Genomic DNA, 27510 nt, shown 5'->3' with positions numbered 1-27510 from the left:
GGAGGGTGGGAGCAGGTGGGGGGGGGCGCGACAGGCCGCCCTGGGGCATGTCTGAGCAGGGGGGAGGCGGCAGCCCCCCTCAGGGTGCCTGGCCAGCCCCCGCCGGCGCTGTTCTGAGCCTGGTGGCTTCTGCAGCAGTTTGGCCACGGTTGGCAGCGTGCGTGGGGGGGAAGTGGGGGTCTCCTCCCTTCTGGCCCCTTCTGCTGCCGCTTCCTGTCCCTGCACGAGATCGAATCCAGTGTGTGGAGAAGCTTGAGGGCTCCTGAGCTTCTGTTCCTCCTTGCCCGTCCCGGCTGCAGAGCAGAGGGACCCCCCAGTAGCTTAAGAGACAGAGATAGATAGAGATAATGGGAGAGAGAGGCAGACACGGATACAGAGATAAAGGGGGAGAGATACAGAGATAATGGGAGAGACAGAGATAGAGACACAGAGATAACGAGAAAAAGATAGATAACATGAGAGAAAGAGCAGAGACAGAGATGCAGAGATAATGGGAGAGACAGAGGCCGAGAGAGGCCATGGAGGAGAGAGCAGGTGCGTCTGCGCGGGTACGGGAGGGGCCAGTGCAGCCCACTGCCCTCGCGTCCGAAGGTTCCTCCGAGGAATGCAGCCGGGCCTGAGCGGAGGCTTCTCGTTCTCTCCCTGCAGGCTCAGATCGCCTTCCTGCAGGGGGAGCGGAAAGGCCAGGAGAACCTCAAGAAGGACCTGGTGCGGCGGATCAAGATGCTGGAGTTCGCCCTGAAGCAGGAGAGGTGAGTGCGGGGCGGGCCGTCCCCAGCAGACCCTCCCCAGGCCCTCCCCAGACCCTCCCCAGACCCTCCCCAGACCCTCCCCAGACCCTCCCCACGCCCTCCCCGGACCCTCCCTGGGCCCTCCCCAGACCCTCCCCGGACCCTCCCTGGGCCCTCCCCAGACCCTCCTCGGACCCTCCCCATGCCCTCCCCGGACCCTCCCCGGGCCCTCCCCGGTGCCCAGACAGCCGCGTGAAAGGCCTTGCTTCACCCATAGCGGCGTTTCAATAGTTGCCCGCAGGCCAACGTTAAAATGTCGCAGTGACTTCCTTCCCCTGCACCGTCTTAAGAAGCTGGCTTACTTCCTAAGCTCAATTATCTTTTTTAATCATAGAATTGAAGTGATTTTTGAGCTGTAAATGGAATTCCTGTGATTCTTGCCCCCTCCCTTTCAGCTAACGTTATGCCATTTGATTTAGAGAAAATTGCTTTGGCAGTTTTTGGTTTTCTCTCCTTGAGAATTTTTTGGTTGGTTTTGGGGCCACTCCTGGTAGTGCTCAGGGCCGACTCCTGGCTCTGCACTCAGGGATCACTCCCAGTGGGCTCGTGTCCCGGGGGGGTGCCGGGGATGGAACCGGGTCAGCTACGTGCAAGGCAAACCCCGTTGCTCTGGCCCCCTGTTGAGGTCTGTTGTGTGTTCCCTTGGTGTGAGCCTCTCTGGTGCTTGCTCTGCGTTTCTCTCCAGAAACGGATCCTCTCTTCCAGCCCGGCAGGTGCCACAGAGTAACTCAGCCTGTCCACAACGAGGCTAGTGACTCAGACGAGAGTTTCGAGGTTTTCACACGAATTAAGTTCATTTTCTATAATGGATGGTATTTGGCATTTCTTTTTTAAGAGCCTGAGTTAGTTTTTTTGTTTAGCCATTTGAGTACTTGTTTCTGTACTGAAAATGTCTATTTTGCTTTGTTTTTGATTTCCTCATGCTTTACTGATTTTTTAAAGTTGATACAAAAACTTCTGCAGAGTTGACTGTAGAGGCTAGACATGAATGTCATGAAGGAAGTCGTCATTCGAAGTCACGTTCACCTTCCCGTGAGGCCTTCAGCTGTCACGAGAAATTTGAAGCAGATCGATCTGTTTCTTTTAATTCCTTGAGGCTGGGGAGGGGGAAGAAGCACTTAAAACTGTCTGACGGGGCCTCCGAGACTGCGGGCCGTGTCGGGTCAGGAGAGGAGAGCCCGGGCAGGGGAGAAACGTCAGCACTGCAACTCCTGGCCACTCGTGGGCCTTGGCCCCAAGGCCCCAAGACGGCGGGTCTGGGCGGTGCTGTGGACTCAGCCCCCGTGGGCCCCGTCCTGGTCCTGAGCAGCTCCCACCCCACCATCTCGTCACTCAGAGGAGTTGGAATATGCACCACTGAAGGGACCAGGAACCCGGCCTCGGAGTGTGTGTGTGTCCTCAGACTGAACACTCAGTCCGTCCGTCCGTCTGTCCACCCACCGCTGTGCTGGTACTTGCAGTCCGTGAAGCGGACGGTGTTCAGGCTCATACACCAGGAGAGTGGACAGTGCAGGGCAGTTGGCAGGGACCGAGGGAGAAGCCCACTGGGTCCTAGCGGGGCTGGTGCCTTCCAGAAGTTGGAAGAGGGTGTCGCTAGGGGAATAACGACCACCCGGATGGCGGGTGTGCACGGGGGCATCGAGGAGGTGTGTCCACAAGCCACGCCCCCTGTACTGTACACGGTGTGCGGTCAGTGAGTGCTGGCCACTCCCTGGGTGGGCCTTGTGTTTTGCTGAGCAGCAATGGTAGAGGTGGACGGGCAAGTCCTGGAGAGCTTCCTAACCAGGAATCCAGACTCCTGTCTTGTACGGGAGGGAGCATTCCAAGCTTGCGAATCCTTTCAGTTTAGAGACGGTCTCAGATATACAAAGTGGGTGCAATAACTCCATTCCCTGGACCCAGATTCACCTGATGGCGTTTTGCTCTATTTGCCTGTATCACACCCACTCTATATACCTTCTTTGGTTTTGTTCTTAACGTCTGGGATCGAGAGCCCGTGCCCTCCCCCTGAGCTGCCCGTGAGTGGGAGGGAGAAGCGTCTGGCCAGCCTTTGTCCCTCCCCGCCCCAGGTCAGGCACAGGGCGTACGTGGCCTGGCGTGTGTCTGCTGAGGGTGCGTCCTTCATAGCACAGCTCGTTAGCGAGGGACGGCAGTGTAGTCCGATACGGTTCTGTTCAGATCCGGCCCGTGTTCCTGTGTGCCAGTGGTGGTCTTTGTGGCATGTGTTTTCACCAGATGTTTCCGTAATGATCTTCGTAGTTTCCCCCAACTACCTGGCTGCATGATTTCATTCATTTGTCAAACCTAAAGGACTGTTGAAGGATTTTCAGCATGGAACAGTGTGAAAGAGATTTGAGGCACTTCATCCTGGCCCTGGTGTGGGGACGGAGCGGAAGATCTATCTGGAAGGTTGGAGCAGGCTGGGGGAGAGTCTCAGTGTCGTAGCTGTTGGAGTGGTGGCCAGTGTCAGTGGAAAGAGTCCGTCAGACCTGGAGGCGAGGAAGGAGAGGGCCGGGGTCCTGCTGCTGGTGGACCCCGAGTCAGTCCTCAGCAGCATATTTGCTACCTCCCAGAATCACGGGGTATGAGCCCTGAGCACTGAGCCAGGAGTAGCCCCCGGCACTGCTGGGTGTTGCTCCAGAATCCCCCCGCTCCCCAGATTGGAGGTGGAGGGTAATGAGTACTCAGGAAAGCGATGCAGGGTGACGCCAGGTCTCCGGCCAGAGGAGGCACAGCTGTGTCACTGAGGGGATTCGTGGACGTGACCAAGGGCCAGACGGACAGCAGGGCTGGGCTTGCGACCCGGAGTCACAGGGCTGCAGGTGCAGTTCCGGAGGAGCTGGGAAGAGCCCTGGGAAGAGCGGGAGCAGCAGGGCCGGGGAGGCAGGAAGATGCAGAGGAGGAAGGGGGAGGGAGAGGGAGAGGGGGAGGTGGGGCGCCCTTGGCGATGGCCCAGGAGCGGGACCCCGTTGGCGCGTGGGCGGAGGTGAGGCGGGGACTGATATGCTGGCGGCTGCTCCCTCCCCGGGAGGAGAACAGGAGCGCAAGGAACGCAGTGGACTTCAGGAGGAATTCCTGTTTTGGCTTTTAAGCGAACAGGCGTCTCTGAGCAAAACCCAGATTCTGCGTCTCAGCAGACTGGGTGCGACTGGAGGAGACGTAAGCGCCGGCGCTAGCCCCGTGGAGTAAGGAGCACAGGAGCAGGGAGGGCCCCTGGGGGACTGGAGGGCGAGGCCGGTTCAGTGCTTTCCACCCTCCTGTTGTTTCCCTGAGGCCTTGGACGATGAGTTATTGTTTCGTTTTAACTGAGGGTCATTTGAAACCTGACACAGAGGTGGGGGGCGGCCTGGTTCGCTGGGTGGCGTGTGTGGCAGATCCAGGTGTTTCTGGGACTTGGGTTCGCGTTGACGTCGGCCTTCGAGACTCCGTTTCAGGAGGGCCTGCCCCCCCCCCACCCCCCCGGCAGGCGTCCGTCAGCGCGGCGCGTGGCCCTGACCGCCCCCTGCAGTCAGCACCCGGGCTTCTCCGGCTCGTTTCCCTGGACACCACCTTCGCGGGAGCGCGCCCCGGGTTTCTCTCTCCCTTCTCGCTTCCTCTGCTTCTCTTGACCCCGTCCGATCCTGCCCGCCGTGCAGGGCTCCGCCTCTCCTCCCAGCCCCACCCTTGTCCTCGGTCTGTCTGCTTTTGTTTCTGAAGCTTTTGGGCTGCCAGCGGTGCTCAGGGCTCACCCGTGGCAGTGCTCAGGGCCCCGCTTGGGAGGCAGGGATTGAGTGTGGGCCGGCCGCATGCAAGGCGCGTGCCCTTCCCGCCACGCTGTCGCTCCGGCCCCTCCACTGTCCCCCAGCCCCGGACTCGTTTCTCCAGATCTTGGCTTGCGTGACCGGTGTTGCGGGCTGCGTGTCTTTGCGTCACGTGTGTGCGTTCCCCGGGCAGACGCTGAGGAGCGGAGTTGCAGGATCACGTGGCAGTTCACTTTTCAGTGTTTCGGAAAGTCTCCCCACGGCTGTGGGCGAGGCCCCTCCTCAGCCCTCCGCCAAGCAGCTTCCCGGCCGTGCGGTGATGCCTCCTCCTGTCACCAGCCGCCCCTTCACGTGCCGTCGGCCCGCCCGGCTCCCCTGACGAAGAATCTGCAGCCCCGCCTCCTCGCGGCCGGGTGGTTTTCCTGGTGGCTTCGGTGAGCTCCTTCCCCGCGTGGCTGTTCTCCCTGGGCCAGATGTCTGGTGTGTGACTAGGGATGGATACGTCTTCATATGCACCTTCGAATTCTCAGAAACGAACACTGTCAGTCTCGCTTTACCTTGGTTTCTGAAGATTTCAGTCATTGTATCATTCAGTCTGTGAAATACCTTAGGTCTGGCTCACAGTTTGATTGCGATTTGCTATTAGACAGATTTTAAGTAGTTCCACTTAAGGACAGTCATAAATCCAATCTAATCCTTAACATTACGGAGAGAAGACTCATGTAGCAATGGGTTTATCAAAGCATTCTTTCACATTTAAAGAACGAGCCCATTGACGTATGCTTTTCAAGAATGCATCGTGGTAATCTCCGGATTAGTCCGGATCTCCTCCCGAGGCCGGGCACGCTGTCACGTACAGCTGGGACGTGTCCCCCCTTCCCCATTTATCTGGATTATTTACACTCCTGTAACAATCCAGCTGTCTTCTCTGCTTCTTACTATGTCCATTTCCTAATCTTCCATGTCCTAGGATTTATTTTCTGAGACACAGATGTTCTGTGCCTGCTTTCAGATGTCTGAGCGGTTCCAGAGTTCTCAGTAAACCTTTCACAAGGGTGCCCTCCCGGCCGCTTTCCTCCACTTGATTTTTCCCGACTTGAGGATGTTCCTTCTGCCCAGGGTGCCTCCTTTGCCTGCTCACTTGCCTGACTGGCTCCAGTTTCACGCGTTCCCTTCTTGGTAGCTCTCCCTACGGCCCCCTTTGGCTCCCGCCAACGTTTGGCCTCGCTTGGTCCTTACCCTGCTGTGCCTCACTGTGACTGGCCCCCGGTGCTCTCTCGTGGGACCCCCTCCCTCCCGGTGGGCTCAGGCCCTCATGGCGTGACGGGATCTACCTTGGTCAGTCGTGGGCGAGACCCGTGTCCTGCCCGAGCCTGTGGCCCCTGGGCAGATCGGTCTGCCTGACAGCGGGGTCTGCTGCCCGTGACGCCAGTGTCGGGCTGGTGGGTGCCCGTCCAGCCGGGGCGTCCATACAGTTCATGGACGTGTCCAGCGATGCTCAGCCGGGCGTCGCCGTGTGCTCGGACGCTCTGTCTGCCACGCTGCGGCCCCGGGACGAAGCGGCCCTGGGCCGGGTGGGAGGCTGCTCAGGGCGTGTGGGGTCTGCCGCCTGGCACCGGGATTCACTTTTGACTTACGGAGTGTGGGGCCCGGGGCTTGTCTGCGGTTGTTTTTGATTTAGACGTTTGCAAGAACTCCAGTGGGAAGGGGGCGCCGCGCGGCAGCGCTGGCCTCTGGAGTGTGGGCAGGGGTGAGGCCGCGGCTCTGGGCCCTTCCCCACACTCCCCTGCCCCCGCGGTGGGCGGTGCTGCTGCAGTGCTGTCCCGCTGAGCCCAGGAGCAGTGTTCCCGCTCCCTGCCGCCGCCCGTCCTCCCCTTCAGGCTCCCCCACCTGCCGCGGGGCGCCCACGCGTACTCCCTGCGGCCTGCCGCTGGCCGGGGTCGCGCCCCTGCCGCTGTGGAGCTCCCGCGCCCCTTCTCTTCTGTCTCCAGCGGCTCCGGGCACTGAGCTGGCGCTGGCCTGCTGGGCCGACTGTGCTGTTGCTGCTGGCGCCTCTGCCGGGGGTTGGGTCCAGGGGTCCCTACTGGGGTACTCGGGCTTGTGCAGGGGGCTTGCTCCTGGCATCGCTCGGGCCGTGTGGGGTCCGGGATGGACCCTGGGCCTCTGGCATCAGAGCCAGGCTCAGCCCATGCAGCTCCTCTGCCCGTTATTTCTCCGGGCCTTCCCTCCCCTCCTCTGCCCCTCTCCCATCCCTTCCCTTCCCTCCTCTCCCCTCCCCTCCCCTTCCTTTCCCCCCCTTCCCGCTGTCTGTCGCTGCACACCGGGAGTGTGGGGTTGAACTCAGTGCCCCCGGGGCCCTGAAGTCGGAACTGACAGAAGAGAAGGCAGGAGACGGGAAGATGGGGGCAGCACGGGCGCAGTGCCCAGCCCGAGGAGTCCCCGGGCACGAGGCTGCGTGCAGGGGCTCTCGGGGAGGGAGGCCCCGCGGGAGACCCCGGCCAGAGCAGCACGGACTGTGGGAAGCGGCTTTCCTCGCTCGAGTGCTCTGGAGCGGCTTGTTTCACGGGCGTGTGGGTTGACAGTGTGGGAATCCTCCCGGCCTGCCGCCAGGGCCGCTCCCTCCGCCCTGATCTCCTGCAGTTTCCTCTGGCCTCGAGTAAGTGCGCTGTCCCGGCGTGCCGCGTGCTTTTCTCTGCACGGACCCCACGTGCCTTATGGGGCGCGAGTGTGAATCAGCTCCGCCAAGTCTTCCCGCCGCTTTCACTCTGCCCGCGCGGGAGTCACTGCCCGCTGCTCTCTGGCCTGGGAGCAGAGGCTCTGGGAGCGCCCGATGACGGCGGGTAGAGGAGGGACAGCTGGCTTCCTGGCCACTGGCCGGTGAGGAGAAGTCTCGCCCTCGGCCAGCACTAGTGCCGATGCATCCACAGCCCGGTGCTGAGCCCTCGCGGCCGGGCCGGGGGCAGAAGATGCCTCAGTGGCAGGGAACGGGAGTACTTGCTCAGCTTTGGGGTGTGTAAGGCTAAAGGTCAGCTCAGAGGCACGAGCAGTCTCCTCGCCACCAGCGCCCTGGTTTGTCCTCGAAGGACGTCTGTGGTCTCCCGGGTCGCACGAGCTTCTGGAAGGGCCTCAGCTGCTCGAGCCCATGAGTCTTTGTGGGACACGCTGGGGACAGACACACGCGAGAGTCTCAGATCTTTCCTGTTGTTCTGCCCGAGTGTCGGGTGGCCCGGCTCACGGGGCCGGTGGGTTCGGCGCCACCCCAGCCTCTGCTTTGGTTGTTCCTCAGCTCAGAGCCCCCGTGTCAGCTCACAGTTTGTCTTTCTTGAAGAGTGTGTTATTATGAAGCATTACACACGCCGATACCACTACAGCTCAGAGCAGTAAGGACATGTGTGTGTCCATAATTGTTGTAGATTTTTAAAAATATTTCCATTTAAAATATTACAAAATGTTTGTAAATGTCTATAAAAGTTTTTTTCTGCCATATCTGTAATTATTGGAGAATAATAATGAGTTCCAACACACTTTCCACATTGGACCAAATGATTTTAATTTCCATTATACTTTTTTTTTTTTTAACCACACTCAGCGGTGCTTCGGGCTTGCTCCTGGCTGTGTGCTCAGGGAGCACTCCTGGTGGGATTGGGGAGCCCTCTGGGGTGCTGGGGATCAAATCCCAGCTGGACACGTGCAAGGCAGGTGGTCTCCCCTGCATATTATCTCTTCAGTCCCTTCTTCATGTATATCTCTTAAGTGTAAAAACTTGATTGAAAGTGCTCAGTTTTCTTATATTAAAAAAGTTGACTGGGATTGTGGGTTCCGTTCCTGGCACTGCAAAAAAAGAGAAAGAAAAAGTAATTAAAGTTTGGCCATTATACTTGTATTCTTCTGTTTTAGTTTTTATTATTCCTGTTACTATTTCTGTCCTTGATGTTGGATAACAGTTATAAATAGCCTCAACATTTTGGAAACAAGTCCAAATATACAAATGTATTTTGCATGGACATTTTTGTCTTCTGTTGATTCTTTCTCTGGTCACAGATTGGTAAGTAGCAGGTAGTTAAATCAGGTTAACCAGGACTCACAGTTTTTTACTTCTGAAAGAATCTTGATAAGAATTTGTGTGTGCCTGTGTGTGTGTGCGTGCGGGCGCGTCCTTTTTGGTGTATCTTACTCGTTAGTGATTTTGTCCGGTTTGCCCTGCTCTAGATTGTTAATTATCCTTGCTGCGTGGCAAATCATGGTTGTCTGGAGAGTTGCGTAGACTAATGTTTTGTTGAAACAAAGATCTCAATTTTAAGGAAAGTTAGTTTTCCTTTTTAAAAAAGGTTAATGTCACAATCTCAAGTTTTCAGGGGGCCAGAGCCATACTGCAGAGGGGAGGGCGTTTGCCTTGCACGGGGCTGACCCGGCTTCTGTCTCCATCATCCCATAGGTCCTCCCAGCCCGACAGGAGTGAGCCCTGAGCACAGAGCCAGGAGCAAGCCCTGAGCACTGCTGGGTGTGGCCAAAACCAAAAAGAAAGTTTTCTAGCGCTTTTGATACTAGAATTTTGTTCTGGCTGTCCTTGGGAATTTTTCAGTGCCGTAGCAGCGAGAAGGCTGAGTCGCTCACTTGTAACCACGGGAGGACGCGTAGCTCCCCGCGTCCTCCCCCATTTGGCTGTTGGCCCTTGACGGTGGATGAAGCAGCAGCAGCGGATAATAAAGGCAGTTTTGCCCTGCCCTGGGCGAGGGGGGAGGTGATGGACGCCCGCAACTGCCCTTCTCCCGTGACAAAGTTCATTGAAACATGTTTTAAGATGGCTTATATTTTCTCATTTCTTTGTTAGAGCCAAATACCACAAGTTGAAATATGGGACAGAATTGAATCAGGGAGATATGAAGCCTCCAAGCTATGATTCTGGTAAGCTGATTTTAAAGGAAGTTTAAGTCATTGAAAAGAGTTAATATCTAATATTTTGTAGCAACAATATCTATCACTACAAGATGATTCCTGATGATTTGCATATCAGATATTTCTGCTCTGACTCACCTCGCCGGCTGATCGTCCTGTTTCCTGGCTCACGTCTCCCGCTGTCCTTCCCGGTCCCCTTCCGCTTCCCTCTCGGATCCCATTTCCTGCGCATATTCTGTGTCGGGGTTTCTGGGGCCCACGCGCGGCCCTGCCTCCGGGTGGTGGTGGGGTATGTGGGTGTCCTGCCTCGAGGCCTGAGGGAGCGAAATCCCGGAGGTGATTCCTCTTCAGACACCAGGACGTCCTACCCCCTTGGCTTCTCATACAGAATTATTATTATTTTGGGTTTTCTTGCCCACGGGAGAAGCTATAAGCAGAGCATGATCAGACGCGCTAAACATTCATTATCTGGGCTGCGCTATTTTCCCTTCTACCTTTTACGGCCTATAAAAGGGGTCCTTGTCACAACTCGATATTAAGGATGGACTCACTGATTGGTAGGTACAAGGGAGAAGCCAAAAAAAAAAAAGGAAAAAAAAACCCAGCTCTTTCCAAGTCCTCCTCCTGTGTCAGAGGGGCTGTGACAGCCACCGGTGACTTCCTGTTGTCTGTGGGGACTGTCACGCCGCACTGAGAGACAGCCCCATCTGCCGGGGTCTTGGTGGACATTGGCTGTTCGGGGTCTTCATTCACGGAGCAGCATTCTTTTGGGTTTCCCCAAACTCCGAGGATCGGGCAGAGCCGCCGGCACTGTGGCGCGGCTGTGAGGCCGGCGGGCCCCGGGAGAATCCCCCACTTCCTCTCTGTCCTGTCACCTCCTCTCGCCTCATGGGCTCTTCTTGTGACCTGTGGGGCAGGACACTGTGGGGAAACGTGAACTTTCGCAGACGTGAGGCGCTCCAGACCCCTGCAGGTACGTATGTCTGAGGGGTGTGGGCGGGAGAGGGTCGCCTCAGGCCCCTTCCCCTGGCCTCCTGGGGAGACATCAGCGAGCTTGGGAGGTCTCTGCCTGTCCCCTGCCTGCCGGTGTCGCTGCAGGAGCACCAGGGTCTGTCTCGGGGTTCCCGACGCGCCCCGTGAGCGAGGGAGAGCCTGGCGGGGCACGTGACAGGCCGTGGTGGTGCCTGGTCGCGCCAGAGTTGTCCCCGTCCTGAGCCCTGGACCGGGGACGTTCAGGGGGCGGTTCGGACCCCACGGTCCTGGCCTGAGCGCTGGCGAGTGCCCCCCCCACCCGCTCGGCGTCCAGCCTCTGTGTGGGGGTGACGGTGCCCCGGGGGGCTTTACAGAAGAGCCGGGAAACAGCGACTTCGAGGGAGTGACTGGGTTCCGGGGCAGGGGCCACAGGTCAGCCGTGGCCAGGTCACACCTTGGCACAAGTCGTGGTTCGTGCTGAATCACGTGCTGAACCATGTGCGGGCCAGCACCAGCTCCGAGCGGGCGGGGGCCTGGTGGTCTCCCTGTTTCGGGTGCAGCTGGAGAGTTGGCCCGGGAGCAGCTGGTGCCCCTGTGACCGTCACCTCCCGCTCTGCTGAGGGCTTCACGCGGAGCCCAGAGCTCGATGGAGCCTGGTGCCCGACTGGCTCCCACGGCCTCGGTGGAGGGGCGAGGCGGGGCGAGCAGGGTGGGGGGACACCAGGCCGCCTGGACAAGTGTGCTGGGCCTCCCGGCGCTCAGGAACAGCAGGGGACGGCGGGGCTGCTTGTTTGCACGGGGGACTTGGAAAAGGGGCTGTGGAAGACCCCCCAAGCCCTCAAGACTCAAAGGGGATCGGGAGATGTGTGTGTGCGTTGTGTGCGTGCGTGTGTGTGTGTGTGCGCGCGCGCGCGCGCAGGCGTTCACTCGAAAGCGGCCAGTGGCCAGTTGGGTGTGTGGGTCCGGGGCTGCTCCGAGCTGCTGGATGAAGGGAGCCCCCACCCCCATTGGCGGAGTGGAGACAGAAGGCCGGCAGGCAGGCAGGGGCTGGGGGTGAGCACGGGGGAGGGAGCGGAGGGGGCGGGGCGGGAGACAGACCTGGAGAGCAAGTGCGAGACCCCCAGCCCCGGGCAGCCTCGGCGCTGTGGGCAGCAGCTCAGCCGGGACGGTCTGGACAGCCGTCCTGGGACAGACGGACCCGCACATGAGAGGGGCCGAGTGTCCAGTCGAGGTTGTGGGGACGTGTCTGTAGGTCACGGTGCCCGTTGTTGACAGCTGAGGACACGGACAGAGGGTGGAGCCGGGGCTCTCTCGGCTAAAGCGAGGGCGGGCAGGGGGGCTCGGGGCGGGCAGGGCAGCTCCCTGGGAAGGGCTAGGCCCCGAGTGTTGGGGTGCGGGGACCCAGCTGTGGCATCGAGGCCCTGCTGGGGGCAGGGTTTGCCGGAGGACGGCCGAGCCCCCCTGTCCCACGGGGGTGGGGCCTGCAGGCGGCCCCAGGCGTGGTGGGTACCAGAGGCGACCGTGGCCAGGACTGGGCCTGGGGGGACGGGCCACCGGCACCCTCTGTCCTCTGTCCCCCGGGGCTGCTCGTGTGGTGCTGGGCTGAACCCAGAGCCCTGTGTGACGCGCCCGGCCCCGCCCCCGCCATCCCGCCCCTGCTCCCCACGCGCCCTCTGGAGCACTGCAGTGGCTGTGTGCGCTGGGTCCCAGGCCTTCCCCGGAGACGCCGGGCGCGTGTTGGAGCTGGGATATCTGTTTCTGCTGCTTCGTTTGGGGGCCACCCCCGGCGGTGCCCGGGGCCACGCCTGACTCTGCTCTCAGGGTATCCCCGCAGACACGACCGTCCGGGGTTCCAGAGGCTGGATCCAGCGGCACCTGCCGTGCTGTCCTCTGCCCCGAGTGGGGAGACGGGCCGTGGCACGGAGCAGAATCGGGTTGCTTGGCTTGGAACCGTTTCCCGTTGAAGTTTCTGTCCAGTTTTTCCATCCCCCCAACCCCTTTTTATTTGCAGTCACCTGGGTTTTTGTTTCCAATGAGACATTTTGTCTTATTTGCAGTTTTATCATCTGTAATTAGGGGTAGGATTCATACTACATATATTTTTGTTTGATTTTGTATTTGCTCGTTTATCTTTGGTTTTGGGTCACACCCAGCAACGCTAAGGGCTTATGCCTGGCTCTGCACTCAGGAATCACTCCTGGCAGTGCTCCGGGAACCGTATGGGATGCCGGGGATTGAACCCTGGTCGGCTGCGTGCAGGGCAAATGCGCCCCCCCCCCACTGGACTGTATCTCCAACCCCCGCGTGCGATGCATTTTTGGACGACTCGGACTTACCTTCTTGTGTGTGGGTTTTGAGCCCGTGGCTTTGCTCTTCAGTCCTCGGGTAATTAGTTCTGGGTTGTTTCCTGTTTCTGAGGAGCCGGGTCGCCTCTGGGTGCCCGTGGCTCCCCTCCCTTCACCCCCTCCTGCTGACTCTCGCGGGGTCTGTGGTCTTCCTCTCTGCTCCACGGAATGTGGGGGACCTTCTTCTCTGGCTACTTCTAAGACTTTCTCTCTTTTTAATTTTCTTGTTTTGGGGTCACACCCAGCAGTGCTCAGGGTTTACTCCTGGCTCTGTGCTCAGGGGTCACCCCTGGCAGGCTGGGGGGGGGGGGTTCCTTCTGTTCTTCTGTTTGTTGGGTGTTGAACCCGGGCCAGCCGCGTGCAAGGCAAGTGCCCCACCCACTGTACTATCGCTCTGGTCCATTAATTTAGGTTATTTTACTTTATTTTGGCCACACCTGGCGATGCTCGGGGTCTGCACTCAGGAATCACTCCTGACGGTGCTCGGGGAACCGTATGGGACGTCGGGGCCTGAGCCAGGTCTGCCACGGGCAAGGCCAGCGCCCTCCCTGCTGGGTCGTCTCTCCAGCCCCTTGCGCCCATTTTAAGACTTTTTTTTCCCCCTTGTGGAGTCACAGTTTTCACGAAACTGTATGTGGGAGCTTGCTTTCTTCAGGCTCTGTTTCTGCCCTCCGGGCGCCCGGCTGAGCGCTTCTCTGGGGCCCAGGGTTCGAGGCCCCGTTGGTCTGCCCTGCCTGGAGCTGTTGCAGTGGGCCCTGAGCTGACTGCGGGGCCCGGCTGTGGCGGTTCGTCCTCGCGGAGGGAGTCGTCAGCCCTCCCTGCCCCGGCGTGGGCGGCCGCCTTCCCGGGCGATGGGCGAGTGGGAGAGGAAGTGAATAACCTGCTTTGCTGGGGGGGGGGGGGCGCGTTGGGCTGCTCCTGACAGGGCTCCGGGGCTCCTAGAGGTCAGCGTGGGAGGCGCCCCTGGCAGGACTGTCCCGGGACCGAGCCTGGGCCCCTCGCAGGCCGCTTGTTAAGCAGAAGATGAGAACATCAGGCACGGCCCGGCTGTCAGGTTGTATCTTTTTCCTAATGTAGGAGCACTGCTATTTGTTCAGCCATTGGTAAGCTGATCGAAGTGGGCATGAACTCCACATGACATTTTTTTAAAATTCAGAATGTTAATTTAATTTTTTATTGTTATTTTTTTAAAATCACCGTTACAAAGCTACAAAGCTTTCCTGTTTAAGTTTCGGTCATACAGTGATCGATCACCCATCCCTCCGCCAGTGCACGTCTTCCACCGCCGGGGTCCCCAGTATCCCCCATCCCGCCCCTCCCCCCCTCTGTGCAGGCAGTGTTGCCCATTCTCTCTTTCCTCTGCTTCTCAGGAATACCGTAAGATGTCGCGGGGCTGCAAGAGTCACTGCTGGCTCCTGGAATTCTACAGTGTTAGATAATTAGGGTCTGGAGAAATCTCTGCCGTGAGTTGCTTGGTTTGGAGATTCTTTCGTGTGTCTCTGGGTCATGGTCGTTAAGGAGCTTAAGTAGCAGCCGGGGCAGCTTATGGGCGTGACTTCCAGGTCCTGTGGGGACAGGGGGACGAGAGGGACCGGCCCATCCCCTATCCCTGGAGGCTTGGAATTTGCTATCACTGAACCCGCATTTCTCTTGTGTGTCTCTGGGTCGAGGCTCTTGCTTCCATCTTTTCCAGAGACATGAACTGTTGGCACGTGCCCGTCAGGGTGCGCCCGCTCTGCACCGGGCTGGCCCGGACTGCGGCCTTTGGGCTCTTAGAAATCGCTGGTCTCTGAAGTGAGGCTGGTGACTGAGCTGGTGTAGCTGAGCCGGAGGTGGTTTGTGGGTGTGTCTCCCACACACCTAGCTTTGGCCGTTTAATTCCTTGGTAAACTTGGCTCCAAGTTGTTGGGGTTCGACCAAAGGCACAGCGGCAATTTGGGGGTGTCGGGAAGCCTGAAGGCACCACCAGGCTGCGGAGGCACTCGCCCCGCGGGGAGGGGGGTCGACCTGCTGGCGGCACCACACCCCCTCGGCAGGTTTTATCCCAATGGAGAACTTGCCTTTTTGTTCTTTAGAACGGGAGGGTGCCTTCTCCTTGGGTGGCCTGTGGGTCTGTTTTACGGACAGAAGCGCACCTTCCGCGTTTCCCGGACGCACACCGTGTGCTCTCGGGGCCTCCGTGGGGTCCTTCCTTCCCGCGGTGGCCCTCCCACAGCCCCCGTCTGCCCGCCCCGCCTGCTTCCCCCCCAGACAGTGGCCAGGGCCCGCCCAGAGCATGCGCCACCCGGGCTCCGTCACAGGACCCCCGAGCTCAGCTGGGCATAGTCCTGAGTGCAGGGCCAGGAGTGGACAGCGCTCGGTGTGGCCGAGAAAGCCCTACAGAGTCCAGAGTCACCTAGGAAGTAGCCCCGCCGGCCCGGGCCTCTCCCCTCCCTCCGGCAGAGTCCTGAAGGCTCCCAAGGCCCCGTGGCCAGGAGTCACTCTGGGCAGGGCCGGAGGTCGAGCCCTGGCCTGCCCTCCCACCCAGCCCTCTCTCCTGGTGCTCCCACCCGCCCAGCCCTCTCTCCTGGTGCTCCCACCCGCCCAGCCCTCTCTCCTGGTGCTCCCACCCGCCCAGCCCTCTCTCCTGGTGCTCCCACCCGCCCAGCCCTCACTCCTGGTGCTCCCACCCGCCCAGCCCTCTCTCCTGGTGCTCCCACCCGCCCAGCCCTCTCTCCTGGTGCTCCCACCCGCCCAGCCCTCACTCCTGGTGCTCCCACCCGCCCAGCCCTCTCTCCTGGTGCTCCCACCCGCCCAGCCCTCTCACCCGGTGCTCCCACCCGCCCAGCCCTCTCACCCGGTGCTCCCACCCGCCCAGCCCTCTCTCCCGGGTGCTCCCACCCGCCCAGCCCTCTCACCCAGTGCTCCCACCCGCCCAGCCCTCTCACCCGGTGCTCCCACCCGCCCAGCCCTCTCTCCCGGGTGCTCCCACCCGCCCAGCCCTCTCACCCAGTGCTCCCACCCGCCCAGCCCTCTCACCCAGTGCTCCCACCCGCCCAGCCCTCTCACCCGGTGCTCCCACCCGCCCAGCCCTCTTGGCCGGAGCAGCCTGCGGCTCGACTGCCCGCCAGTGACCGCTTCTCAGGTGTCCAGCCGCCCGTCTGGAGGAGCTGTCCCTCGGCCGCGCGCGAGGGCAGGGGCCGTGGCAGCCTGGCAGGGCGGGGCCTGTCTGACGGGGAGTCCTAGGGGCAGCGCTGCCCCCGCTGTGCTGGCAACAGGCGCGCTGGACACAAGGTAGCTGTGTGGGTGGTTTGTTTTCTTTCTTTCACTGTTGGCACTTTTTTTGCCTTTATAAAAAAGGTGTGCCAAAAAAATTAAAAACGAAACAAAAGTGGTGCACCCTCTTTGGGTCCTTGCAGTAGTCGTGTCTTTTGAATGGGGCGTTTCCTTCGTCCGCTGCCCCACGCCCCGCCTGTCTGTTACTGGTGCAGCACAGTGAACTTCGGAGAAAAATACAAGTCCAGGTTGTAATTTTGTTTTGGGTCACATTTCTGTAATTCCCAGTCCTGGTAACGTGCTGCAGGAAAGACATAAACTCTGAGGAGGCCTGTCAGCTGGGAGAGCTCGGCCTGGCGTGCAGAGACCCCCAGGTCCCTTCCCGCCACTGCCAGGCCCCCTCCGCCCCCCCAGCCCCCCTGGCCTGGTCACCAGAGGGGGCGCCTCGGGGGGCTTTGTTTCTTGACTTTGTTTCCCATGTGGCGTTGGAAACGTGCCGAGAACCCAGAGCTCGGTCAGATGGGGGTGGCAGCGATGCCCCCGTCTTCAGTGTCACGAGGACTCAGAGGTGACGTGCGTGTCTGTGGCACGGCGTGTCCCTGCCGAGACCCCCCGAGCAGTGACACTGGCCCGTTTCCTCCCGGGTCTGGCCTTGTCTGTGCCTGTGCAAACGCTTCAGCCACTTTTCGGAACCGGGTCTCCGGCTGAAAGAAATGGAAGCCTGAGAGGGACGCAGCCCCCGGCTCCACAGGACGCCCTGGCTCGGAAACGGCATTTAGTTTCGTTTAAAAGTTGCATAATTAGGGCCGGAGAGAGAGCGGTGGGCAGGGTGCGCTCCTCACACACGGTGCTCCCAGGTTAGACTCATCGGGTTCCCTGAGCCCTGAGCACAGTTGGTGCGGCCCCAGACGACACTCGGGTTCGCTTCCTGCGTGTCAGCGTTGAGGATAGGCAGTGCTGATAACGCTTTTGCTCACTCCGCAACATCTGATAAAAGTCAGTGTGGCAGATTAGAAACTAAACAAAACAAAAACAAAACAAGAAACAGCACCGACATCACAGTCATGTTCAAGTCCGTGTAACGTAGAGACACTTCCCAGGGCCGGAGTCAAAGCACAGCGGGCAGCACGCTCGCCTTGGCCGCGGCTGGCCGGGGTTTGATCCCTGGCATCCTTACGTGGTCCCCTGAGCACCACCGGGAGGAATTCCTGAGCGCCGAGCCAGGAGGAACCCCTGAGCACCGCCGGGAGTGACCCCGAGACAGAAACCCGAGAACAAGCACAGCACTCCCAGTCCCGGCGTCGCCCGCCTGGCGGCTTCAGCTCCTGTCAAAGCCCCTCCCCCTCCTTCCTCTTCCTGATCTTTGGACACTGCTCAGCGCTTTCTGCCTCTCTCGGGGGTCTCCCCGGCAGGCTGGGGCAGTGCCAGGGGCGGGCCCGGGGTGGGTTGCGCAGGCGCCTCCGCCCCGGGCGTGATCAGAGGCTGACAGGAATCCGGACTTCGAGGAACGTTGATTTTCTCACGCGTCTTGACTCCAGACTTCTTGTGGAGACACGTCGTTTACTTCTCATTCGTTGGGGGGGCTACTCCCTCTGGGGTGCTCAGCGGGGGCCGCTGCCGATTCTCAGTGCTGCTCCCGCCCGCAGCCGGGGGACCACCCTGTGCGGGACCCCGGCCCCGGTGCTCTGGCTCCTGGGCCCAGACAGTTCATTCCCGGCGACAGCCTTGGAAGGCTCCGCGGCTGCCCAGGCCGGCTTGGGGAGGTCGAGGATTCCCGACGGGGCGTCTGGAACAGGAGTGCTTGGTGGGGCCGAGAGAGGACAGCGGGGGGCACGGCCAGGGGTGGCCCCCACACACAACACAGCAAAACACACGACCCAGGGGTTCAGCCCGTCGCTGGTCCGAACGGGACGGGGTGGCTGTGGGACGGGGTGGCTGTGCGGTTCCCTTCCCGGGAGTCTGTGCGTCCACGCCGTGTTTGCTGGGGCTGGCTCCGGCCCGCGTGCCCCGGGCTGTGTCGCGGGTGTCAGCCCTGCCCTGCTCTTCTGTGTTCCAGACGAGGGCAACGAGACCGAGGCCCAGCCGCCGCAGAACAGCCAGGTGATGTGGAAGCAAGGCCGGCAGCTGCTGCGACAGTGCGTACCGCCCCCTCGCGCCCCCTCGCGCCCCCTCCCGTCACCTCCCGCCCTCGTGCCCTCCTGCCCCCTCGTGCCCCCTCGCGCCCCCTCCCGCCCCCTCTCGCAGGAACTCCTCCGCCAGGCGTGCTTCCGGGTTCAGACGCAAAAATGGTTTCCCCTGTGAGGAATTTGTTTTCCATAAGTATCAATGAGAAGCATCAAGAAAACGTTCCGTTCCTAGTTTCTGCTTCACCGGGAAGGTCGTCCACGGAAACCTCTACGTTTTACTACGTCCCCTTATATGTAGAGTTCGCAGAATTCTTTTTAACTCTTTTGAAGTTAGAAGAGTTTTATGTCCTTATTGTAGCTCTTTTTGTACTTGACCATATGTGTCTCGTCAATATTCACATGTAATTTTCTTTCTGGGGGGCCACACTCAGCGGTGCTCGGGGGCCACTCCTGGCTCTGCACTCAGGACTTACTCCTGGCGGCTCGGAGACCGTAGGGGATGCCGGGGACGGAACCCAGGTCGGCCCCGTGCAGGGCAGACACCCTCCCCGCTGTGCTGCCGCTCTGGCCCCTGCTGTGGTATTGTTCAAACCTCTCAATGCGTCGAGGGCTTCCTGAGTTCCTCAGCCGTGTAGACCGAGCCCGGATTCACTTCCTGCTAGGAAACGTGTGTGAGAGTGAAGGGTCCGGGCCTGTGGCCAGTGTGAGCCGACAGTTACTGGGCCTGGCAGGAAACCACTGGAACTGGCATTCAGGAGCGGGAGTCCGAGTGCCCGCACCCTGCCCTCCCCACAGGACAGTGCTCCAGAGAGAGCCCGGGGGCGCGGTCACACAGCGGGGCTGGGCAGAAACCCTGCGGCCCCGGCCAGGGCTTTGGACCGGCCTGCAGGCAGCGGGCCCGGGCTCAAGCCCAGCCTCCCCCACGGTCCCCCCAGCCTGCCAGGATGGAGTCCCGGGTGTGGAGCCGGCGTGACCCCTGAGCTCAGCCAGGGGTGGCCCCCAAAGAGAGAACAGCTCCTGCCCCGCACTGTCTCCGCCCGCGGGAGAACCGCAGGACGGCAGGTTCGTCCCTTTTCCCGGAGCCCAGGGCGGCTGCCTGCCCTCCCTCCCTCCGAGGGCTCAGAAACACAGTAGCCTCTTCTCCGTGACCAAGAAACAATGAAACATTCTTTCCAGATCTCAGCCCGTGGCCCCAAGGACACATCAGAACCAGGCCCAGAGGCCACTGGCAACAGTGCTCCCGGCCAGGGGAGAGTAACTGGGGGCCTGCCGAGGTGCGGGCACGTCAGCCCGATGAATGGGGCATTGTGGGCATCTTTGATTTCTCTGTGCCCCCCCCGAGGCTGGTACCGCCAGCGACGGCCCCGTCTGCAGCTGGCGGCGTCTTTATGAGCGCGGGCAGCAGCGGGCGAGGAGGTGCCGCCGCGAAGGCCTCCCGCGCGCCGGGAGTTCCATGACCCACTGTGCGCCCGCCTCGTGGCTGACCCCGCGCCCCTCCTCCCGCCCAGGTACCTGCAGGAGGTGGGCTACACGGACACCATCCTGGACGTGAAGTCCAAGCGCGTGCGCGCCCTGCTGGGCTTCTCCAGCGACGCCCCCGACCGCGACGAGGAGAAGAACCCGGACTCGGTGCTGAACGGCACCGAGGCCGACGCCAAGGAGGCGGCGATGATCGGGTGAGTGCCACGTCCCCGCCCGCGCCCGGCCCGGGGGCGACACTCGAGCTGCGGGTGCGGAAGCAGTTCACCGAGTGGCATCGGAGTGAAGTTTAATAGAAAGGCGAGAAGGTGGGGTAGAAGGGCCGGCCCTGACGTTAAGACTTTCTATTTAGAGGTTTGTGTTTTTTTAATCCATTTGAGACTTAGGACTGGTATGTGGGTGCGTAGGCGGGGAAGGTCCCCAGGGCAGCGGGATTCCTGGGCAGGAGGGGAGGCTCAGGCCCACCCTGTGCCGCCGTGTCATTCACAGTGGGGTCGTTAGAGGTTCGACCGAGAAATTCAGCTCAAGTCAGAAAGAATGACATCTCATTCCTCATGATCTGGAAGTCACATAAATCAGATTATTCTCACAAGAAAGCTTTTTTTTTTTTATCCATAACATTTCTTTTGAAAAATTACTTTGAAGTACATCTTTTTAAGCTGACAGGAAAAGTCAAGAGTCCACGTAGCTGAGGTTCTGTTTGCTTGACCTTGTGTCATGCAGTTATAAGGAATCCTGCTCAGAATAAGCTGCAACGGTTAAGTCAAGAGCTTCTTCAGAAAAAAAGATGATGCAACCCTTGAATAAAAAGCCAAAGATTAGTGAGAGTCTACATGTGATGTTACTTTATTTTAATTCATGGTTAGACTTGGAGATTGGCTGCAAATTTTCTAATGACAATGTAGGTTCTGTTGTTTGGAAAAGTTTATGAAAGTTTAGGAAAAGCTCAAAAGCACGACTTTCAGAAGCAGAAGTGACAGAGTCTTCCTAGATGTCATAGAGAGGAAACGTTAGCTTGTTCTAATAGACGTGATGTGGACAGCTTCTGTGCAGACCCGGACAGCAGGCGCAGGCTCCCTGCCCTTGGCGGGTCTGCTCTGGTCGCGCTGACCCTGGCCTGGCTCGGGGGCTACCCGCGGAGGTGCCCAGGGGTCTCGCGGTGCTGGAGTTCAGACTGGGCCACCTGCAGGCCCAGGGCGCCCGCCCCAGAGCTGCGCCCTTCTGAGTCTGTCTGATTTATACAGGACTAGGGAACAGGATGGGCGAGGAAGAGCCCGCTCTCAGCAGATGGGAAATTTGAGATTTATCAGCTTAGCAATATTCCCTGGTTTGTGGCCTGTGGCTGGGTGTTTTAGGCAAGTATCTTGTCGTGAGCCTCTTAATAAGCGTAACCTTATCCTGAACATCTCCCAGTGAACTAATAAATCCTTCGGTTTGCCGGGGGGTCTCTGCCACGGTGCTGGGACCACCAGGGCCACACCGCTGGAGCTCGGGCCACTCGGGGATGGTTTGCTGTGTGTTTTGAGGGGACTGAAGCCAGGTCAGGTGTTTGACATTCAGTGGCTTCCCTTAGTGATGGGCCGTCAGCAGGTCCAGAGACACCCCTCTCTGTGCTGTCTCCCCAGCCTGGGAAGGATCTGACGAGCTTCCAGAATATCAGCTCGGGCCGTGGGTTGTTTGCAGTGACTGACGCACTAAGTTCGCCGTGTTTTGGGGCGCTGGGGGGTGGGGCCACACTCGGTGGTGCTCAGGGGCCGGCGAAAGGCTGTGTGAGAGAAAAAGAACTTACCCGCTGGTTATTTCTTTGTTGTTAAAACGTATCAGAAGAAGAGTTGTTGAGTGGAGGCAGAAATAGTAAAAAATAATGTAAAAAAAAAAAAGTACGTTAAGGTTGATTTAAAAATCAGATCGATACAAATCGGGAGGAATTCTCTATGGAAGATTATCGTCAATCTGATAGGATTGCAGCATCCTTTCGGAAGAGTAACTGCTCCGATAGTTGCTTGTCGAATCAAATGTCTGGGCGTTTAGTGTCTGGGAGACGGATCAATGCAGATCATGATATTATTTTGGGGATCACAGTTACAGTCTAAGCAGAAGTTATTGCAACCTGCCGTGAATTAACTCCCAGCCGTGAGTGCGCAGTTAACTAAGCAAGGTGTATTTGTTTTAAGCAGAAAATCCGAGCTGACGGATTCTGCCTCCGTGCTGGATAATTTCAAATTCCTCGACAGCGCAGCAGAGCTGAGTGACGAAGATGAGGACGACGACGTGGACGGGAGGGACAAGAGCGTCATGGACACGTCCACGGTGAGCTGGGTGGGGGCGAGGGGTCCCGCGTCAGTCTCGGCCTTTGACTCCGTCTCAGAAGCCGGGGCCCGGAGTCTCGGTGGCTTTTCAGTGTTGATTTTGAATCGAGTATTTTAGACGGAGTGTGAGGGCAGCTCCCTCCCCGCCCCTGCGCTTCTGGGGGGCTGGTGACACCCTGAGCGTGCGGTCCTGGGCTCCCAGGCCCACGAGGCCCTCCGTGGTGACCGGCAGCATGGGGCCGTCCACTCTGCCCTTTGGATCTGCTCAGCCGACGTGCCCCACAGCCGCGCGCGTCTTCCTCAAGGGTCCGGGGTGTTCAGGGTTTCGTGAGCAGGAGCATTTCCCCTTGGAGGTTGCCTGGAGAACCGTTTCCTCGAGTCGCCAGCCTCTGCCCTCCCTGCCCTCCCGCCCGCTGCTCCCCTCCCTGGTCAGCCCTCTCCTCCGACCACGCCCTCCTCGGAAAGTAAAGGATGAGGCCATGCTTTGCTTCTTTCCCCCCTAGGAAGTTGTCCGCGATTCCTCTTTTACGTTTCTTTCTTTCGCTTTGCTTTGGGGCCCCTCCTGGTGCTGCTCTGGGGACCGTGAAGCGCCAGGGGCGGAATGGCACCTCCCACACGCAAAGCCTGCTGCGCCGCCCATTGAACTCTCTCTCCGGCCCTCCTCCTTCATGTTTTCTTTGCAGACGGGTGTGGAGGGTGGTGTGGTAAGATAAAGCTGGGACTAGCGTCCGCAGCCGTGGCTTACCCTCGGCTTCCGTCTTACTCCTGGGCTGAGCCGCTGAGTTTGCACAGAGGGGAGGAGGGGGAGTCCCGCCAGTGCCCAGGGAAGTCGTGAGGCTGCAGGAGATGACACTAGGTGTGAGGTCTCCTGTGACCCGTGAAGTGCCTCTTAGCGGGGTCTCTCTGCCTGCCCTCTGCCCTGCAGGCTGTCACGGCCGGGCGGTGCAGGCGCGGGGTCGAGCCCCGGGCATTCCTGCCAGCGTCTCTCATCCAAACCTGCCGCCAGGGCCCTGGTTATGGGGCTCAGGAGTCTTCGTCCTGTCCACGGCCGGCGGCTTTCCAGGGGTAGAGCCGGTTCTAGTGCTGCCTCAGGGTTAGGCGCTCTCTGCTTCTCTCTTCCCCCAGAACTCAGTACGAATTTGAGAGAAGAAGGTAGACGGCCTCTCACGGGCCTGGGGGCATGGGGGTTCTCCTAAGAGGGTCCTCCCCACGCTCAGCACTCTTTTTTTTTTTGCTTTTTTGGGTCACACCCAGCAATGCTCAGGGGTTACTCCTGGCTCTGCACTCAGGAATTACCCCTGGCAGTGCTCAGGGGACCATACGGGATGCTGGGGATCGAACCCAGGTCGGCCGCGTGCAAGGCAAACGCCCTACCCGCTGTGCTATCGCTCCGGCCCCTCAGCACTCTTTCTTCATTAGTCCCACATCTTTTTTTGATTGTTTTTAGGCCACACCCAGCATGCTCAGGGGTTACTCCTGGCTCTGTGCTCAGGAATGACTCCTGGTGGGGCTCAGGGGACCCTGTGTGGTGCTGGGGACCAAACCCCAGACCAGCTGAGGGTAAGGCAGGCACCGTCCCTGCCTGCTCTCCCCCAGCCCCTCCTGTGTCCAGCCAGATACTAAAATTCTACAAACTAGTTACTGTAACAGATGGTCTTCTAGGAATTCTCAGCCATGAACTTCCTCCCTTCCTTCCCTCCCTCCTTCCCTCCTTTCCTCCCTCCTTTCCTCCCTCCTTTCCTCCCTCCCTCCCCCCTCCCACAAAGTACCTTGTGAAGCTTGAGTTGTGGGTTTCTGAGTTTGCAGCTGTTGTGATTGTGAGTTTTGTGAGGAGGTGATGTTGAACAGTCACAACCGTGTTTTGTGTCATGGCAGCAGAGTCTCTGCTTGGGGCTGGGCTGGACTGTCTGCAGACTGCAGCCCGGGGGCGGGTTTCTCCTGCTGCGTGTCAGGACGCTTTCCATCGCTCTGTCATGAATCGGAGTTGACAGGCCTGAGTTGACGGGTTCGCAGCCGGTGGTTCTGTTGTTGTATTTATTCCAGTACCGGGGATTGAACCCAGGACCTCACACCTGTCAGGCGAGCACTGCCTGCCGGAGCAACACCTCCAGCCCCATTCATTTCAGTCAGTTGCAGGCCAAGGGTGCGTCCCCGTGTGGGAGGCCCTGGGCGGTCAGTGCCACCGTCCAGCACGTGCTGGGGAGACTCTAAATGAACTTGAACTACACGCTGTGGAGCTTCCAGAAACGGTCTCTCGCTCACTCCTGGGTTGGGTAGGCGGGAGGCTGACTAATGGCTTTTTTTTTGATCTTTTTGGGTCACACCCGGCGATGCACAGGGGTGACTCCTGGCTCATGCACTCAGGAATTACTCCTGGCAGTGCTCAGGGGACCCTATGGGATGCTGGGAATCGAACCCGGGTCGGCCGTGTGCAAGGCAAACACCTTACCCGCTGTGCTATCGCTCCAGCCCCTTCTTTGTCCTTTTTTCTTTTTTTTTTTTTTTTTTTTTGCTTTTTGGGTCACACCTGGCGATCGATGCTCGGGGGTTTCTCCTGGCTCTGCACTCAGGAGTGACTCCTGGCGCTGCTCGAGGGACCCTAGAGGGTGCCGGGGATCGAACCTGGGTCAGCCGCGTGCAAGGCCAACGCCCTCCCCACTGTGCTCTCGCTCCAGCCCCGACTAGTGGCTTTTCACCCCATGGCAGAGCCTGGTCTCCTGTCTGACCCACCCTCGGGCAGAGCCCAGCGTTCTCATGCCGCGCCTTCTCTCCTTAGATGGTCAGGAAAAAGGTGCCAGCCGAGAGCAGTGAAGACCGGGACACGAAGGAAGCCCTGAAGGAGTTCGACTTCTTGGTGGCGTCTGAAGAAGGGGACGGGGAGTCCAGGAGCGCCGGCGACGGAACAGACTGGGGTAAGGAGGCGCCTGGGCTCTGGACGCGTTCCGCCACGCAGAGTGGGTGCTTAGAGCCGGCCGCGGCCAGCCACGTGGGAGCCTTGCACGTGTGTGAGCCAGCGTGCTTTGTCAGCTGCATGCAGCACTGTGTGTGTGTGTGTGTGTGTGTGTTTAAGCAAAGTGGCTCCGCTAAGTTACTTCTTCTTTTCCATGAGCAGCATGGTACAAACGTCACTTTTAAGACGTCTCAAGCGTTCGTCTTCCCTCCTCTTTCCCCCTTCCCTGTGTTGGCGAGACGCGGGGGGCCCACGCCCACCCCTGGCAGGGGTTTCTGCGTCTGTGGCTCTTGTGAGCCTCCCTCTGGGGGGAGTTGGTCTTGGGGGCTCCGGCCCTGTTGCCCGCACGCCTCCCTGGGGCCCCGGCGCAGCTGCAGAGGCCGGTGCTCTCCCACGGAGCTGTCCCGGGGCTGGGTGCAGATTCACGTCGGGTCCTTGTGTAGTGGCCAGACCTCGGGGGTCTCGACTGTGCGCCACTGAGCATGAGAGCACAGGGAGGCGCATCGGCGAGTTCTCGGCCGGCGTCTCGAGGCGGGAAGGGCCAGTGGCTGGGGCTGTCGCTCTTCTCTGGCGAGAAAATAATCCTAAAGTCAAAAGAAATTAAGTTATTTGTGGTTGGTATCAGCTCTCGGGTAAGGGCAGGGGGTATTCAGCTGTACCCGGAGCTTCCCCGGCCCTGTGCCAGGTGCGTTCCCGAAGGCGCGCGGGTCCACGTGGGACTTGAGCGAAAGCTCTGCCCGAGGCTCTGGCTCCTCCGGCCCAGACGCACAGGGGGTAGTAGAACCCTGTTCTGTAGCCTCTCGTTCCACCGGAGACACCGTGACGAAGTGGTCTGCTCCGCCCCCAGAAAGGAGCACCGTCAGCCAGCCTGAGCACCCTGAAGCAGGGCTTCCGAGCGAGCCCCCCACCCGCGGGCGGCCCAGGCTGCCCTTAGGCCGCGACACAGGGCGTTCCTTCCAGCTTGCTGGTGACTTTCCGCCAGGGCGAGGCGAACTATCCGCTTCACTTTCACGGCCTTTATGGGGACTTCCCGTGCGTGTTTAACTGACCCTGAGTAGGAGCGTGTGGCCACACCGCGGTGCAGCTCGCCGGCAAACACGCCGTGGGCTGACTGGCAGGATCGGGCCAGAGTCACTGCACAGCGACTTTCTGGTGGGCGATGCAGTTCCCCAGTCGCGACTCACAAGGTCCCGCACTTGCCCCTTTGCTGGGGTGTGGTCGGCCCTGGGTGCGGGGAACGCCTCCCGCGAGGGCACCCGGGCAGCTGATGCTGCTCCTCCCCCCTTTTCTTTGTAACAAGCAGTGGAAGCGTGATTCGGAGCAGTTCCTGAGTCCTCGGCGCTAAGGACTGTCCAGCGGCCGTGTCGTATTTCCACAGAACAGAGTTGGGAGACCAGAAGGAAGTTAAAAGTGGACTTTCCGGGGGCTGGAGCGATAGCACAGCGGGTAGGGCGTTTGCCTTGCACGCGGCCGACCCGGGTTCTAATCCCAGCATCCCATATGGTCCCCTGAGCACTGCCAGGAGTGATTCCTGAGTGAAGAGCCAGGAGTAACCCCTGTGCATCACTGGGTGTGACCCAAAAACCAAAAAAAAAAAAAAAAAAGTGGACTTTCCCATCTTCCCTGCCTTACTCAGGAGGAGCTGCTCTGGGGGTCCCGGGGTCTTTGCACTGAGCCCGCCGCGGGCGAGGGCGCCGCCCGAGGGGCCCGTCCTCGGGAGCAGGCCTCGGCCTTTTATCGTCAGCGTCACGGCAGGCAGAGCTGCGGCGTGAGCTTCCCGTGTGCCCGTGTGAGCCGGGCCCAGGTGGCCGAATGGCCGTTGGGGACACGTCATCTGCTGGGAGGGCTCTGGGAGGCGGGAGGGACCCCTGGCACCCTGCTCAGCACTGTCTGCTCAGGGCCTGTGGCTCGGGCCCCTCCCCGTCCTCCAGAGTCCGAGCATTGGATTTTGCAGTCAGTGAACAAAACTAGATTGTTAACCCGCTGTCACAGAGTGGACGTTTGAAAATGCTTCCCGAGTGCCCCTCGACTCCCCTCCCCCGCAGGGGTGAGATGCTGCGATCCAGCGCCTGGCCTGGGCCCGCAGACCAGCGAGGCTCCCCGCACACCTCTCAGGAGTCAGCCCGGTGAGGGCGGTGTCAAGGCTAGGTTGTACTTAGGAAACTGGGAGGTACTTTAGGGTACCACGGTCACCCTGTTTAATGGATTAATTCAGAATTGATGAAGATAAGTATTAGAATTATTGTTTTACAAAATAGATTGTTCTGGTGATTGTAGTTGTCTGTTTTATGGAAAAAGGAAGGAAAAAGGTGCCCGGTATTCTCCGAGGTCCACTGAGCAGCTGGCGTGTGTGCTTTGGGGTTTGGGGCCTCACGCCGTGGGCTGAGGTGCCCGTGGCCGGCTCCCTGCAGTGCTCAGGACTCGAACCCAGGCCCCCTGCACACTCGGCATGTGCTCTGGCCCTTTGAGCCGTCTCCCCCGCCCGGAACAGTTCCTAGGACCTGGGGTTGCCCATCGTTCAAACCAGGATCCCAGGAGCCACAAGCCACAGACCCTCCGCCAGTGAAGGAGCTAGAAGGACAACGGAAACAGAACCGGGACTCCTGTTTGCTCTGCTCCACTCCCGAGTGTGCCGAGGCCAGGCTGA

The 27510-nt window shown here is 59.8% G+C and overlaps 1 protein-coding gene across 3 annotated transcripts in view; it reads left to right on the top strand.

The window, feature by feature from the left end:
- STRN (striatin) overlaps positions 1 to 27510 on the top strand; it is a 76731-nt gene that overhangs the window by 31009 nt on the left and 18212 nt on the right. For 2 of the 3 annotated variants that reach the window (XM_055120057.1, XM_055120058.1), the window contains exons 2-7: positions 649 to 752; positions 9363 to 9436; positions 18056 to 18134; positions 19634 to 19801; positions 21782 to 21914; positions 24690 to 24825. In XM_055120057.1, the coding sequence (XP_054976032.1) occupies positions 649 to 752; positions 9363 to 9436; positions 18056 to 18134; positions 19634 to 19801; positions 21782 to 21914; positions 24690 to 24825 (694 nt within the window). Of the gene's footprint in view, positions 1 to 648; positions 753 to 9362; positions 9437 to 18055; positions 18135 to 19633; positions 19802 to 21778; positions 21915 to 24689; positions 24826 to 27510 lie in introns of all 3 variants that reach the window. The other variant, XM_055120056.1, reaches the window with a different exon arrangement.

Source organism: Sorex araneus, chromosome X (genome assembly GCF_027595985.1).
Source record: "Sorex araneus isolate mSorAra2 chromosome X, mSorAra2.pri, whole genome shotgun sequence".
Lineage (NCBI taxonomy): Eukaryota > Metazoa > Chordata > Mammalia > Eulipotyphla > Soricidae > Sorex > Sorex araneus.
Note: the sequence above shows the minus strand (reverse complement) of the source record. Positions and strands in the feature narration are given on the sequence as shown.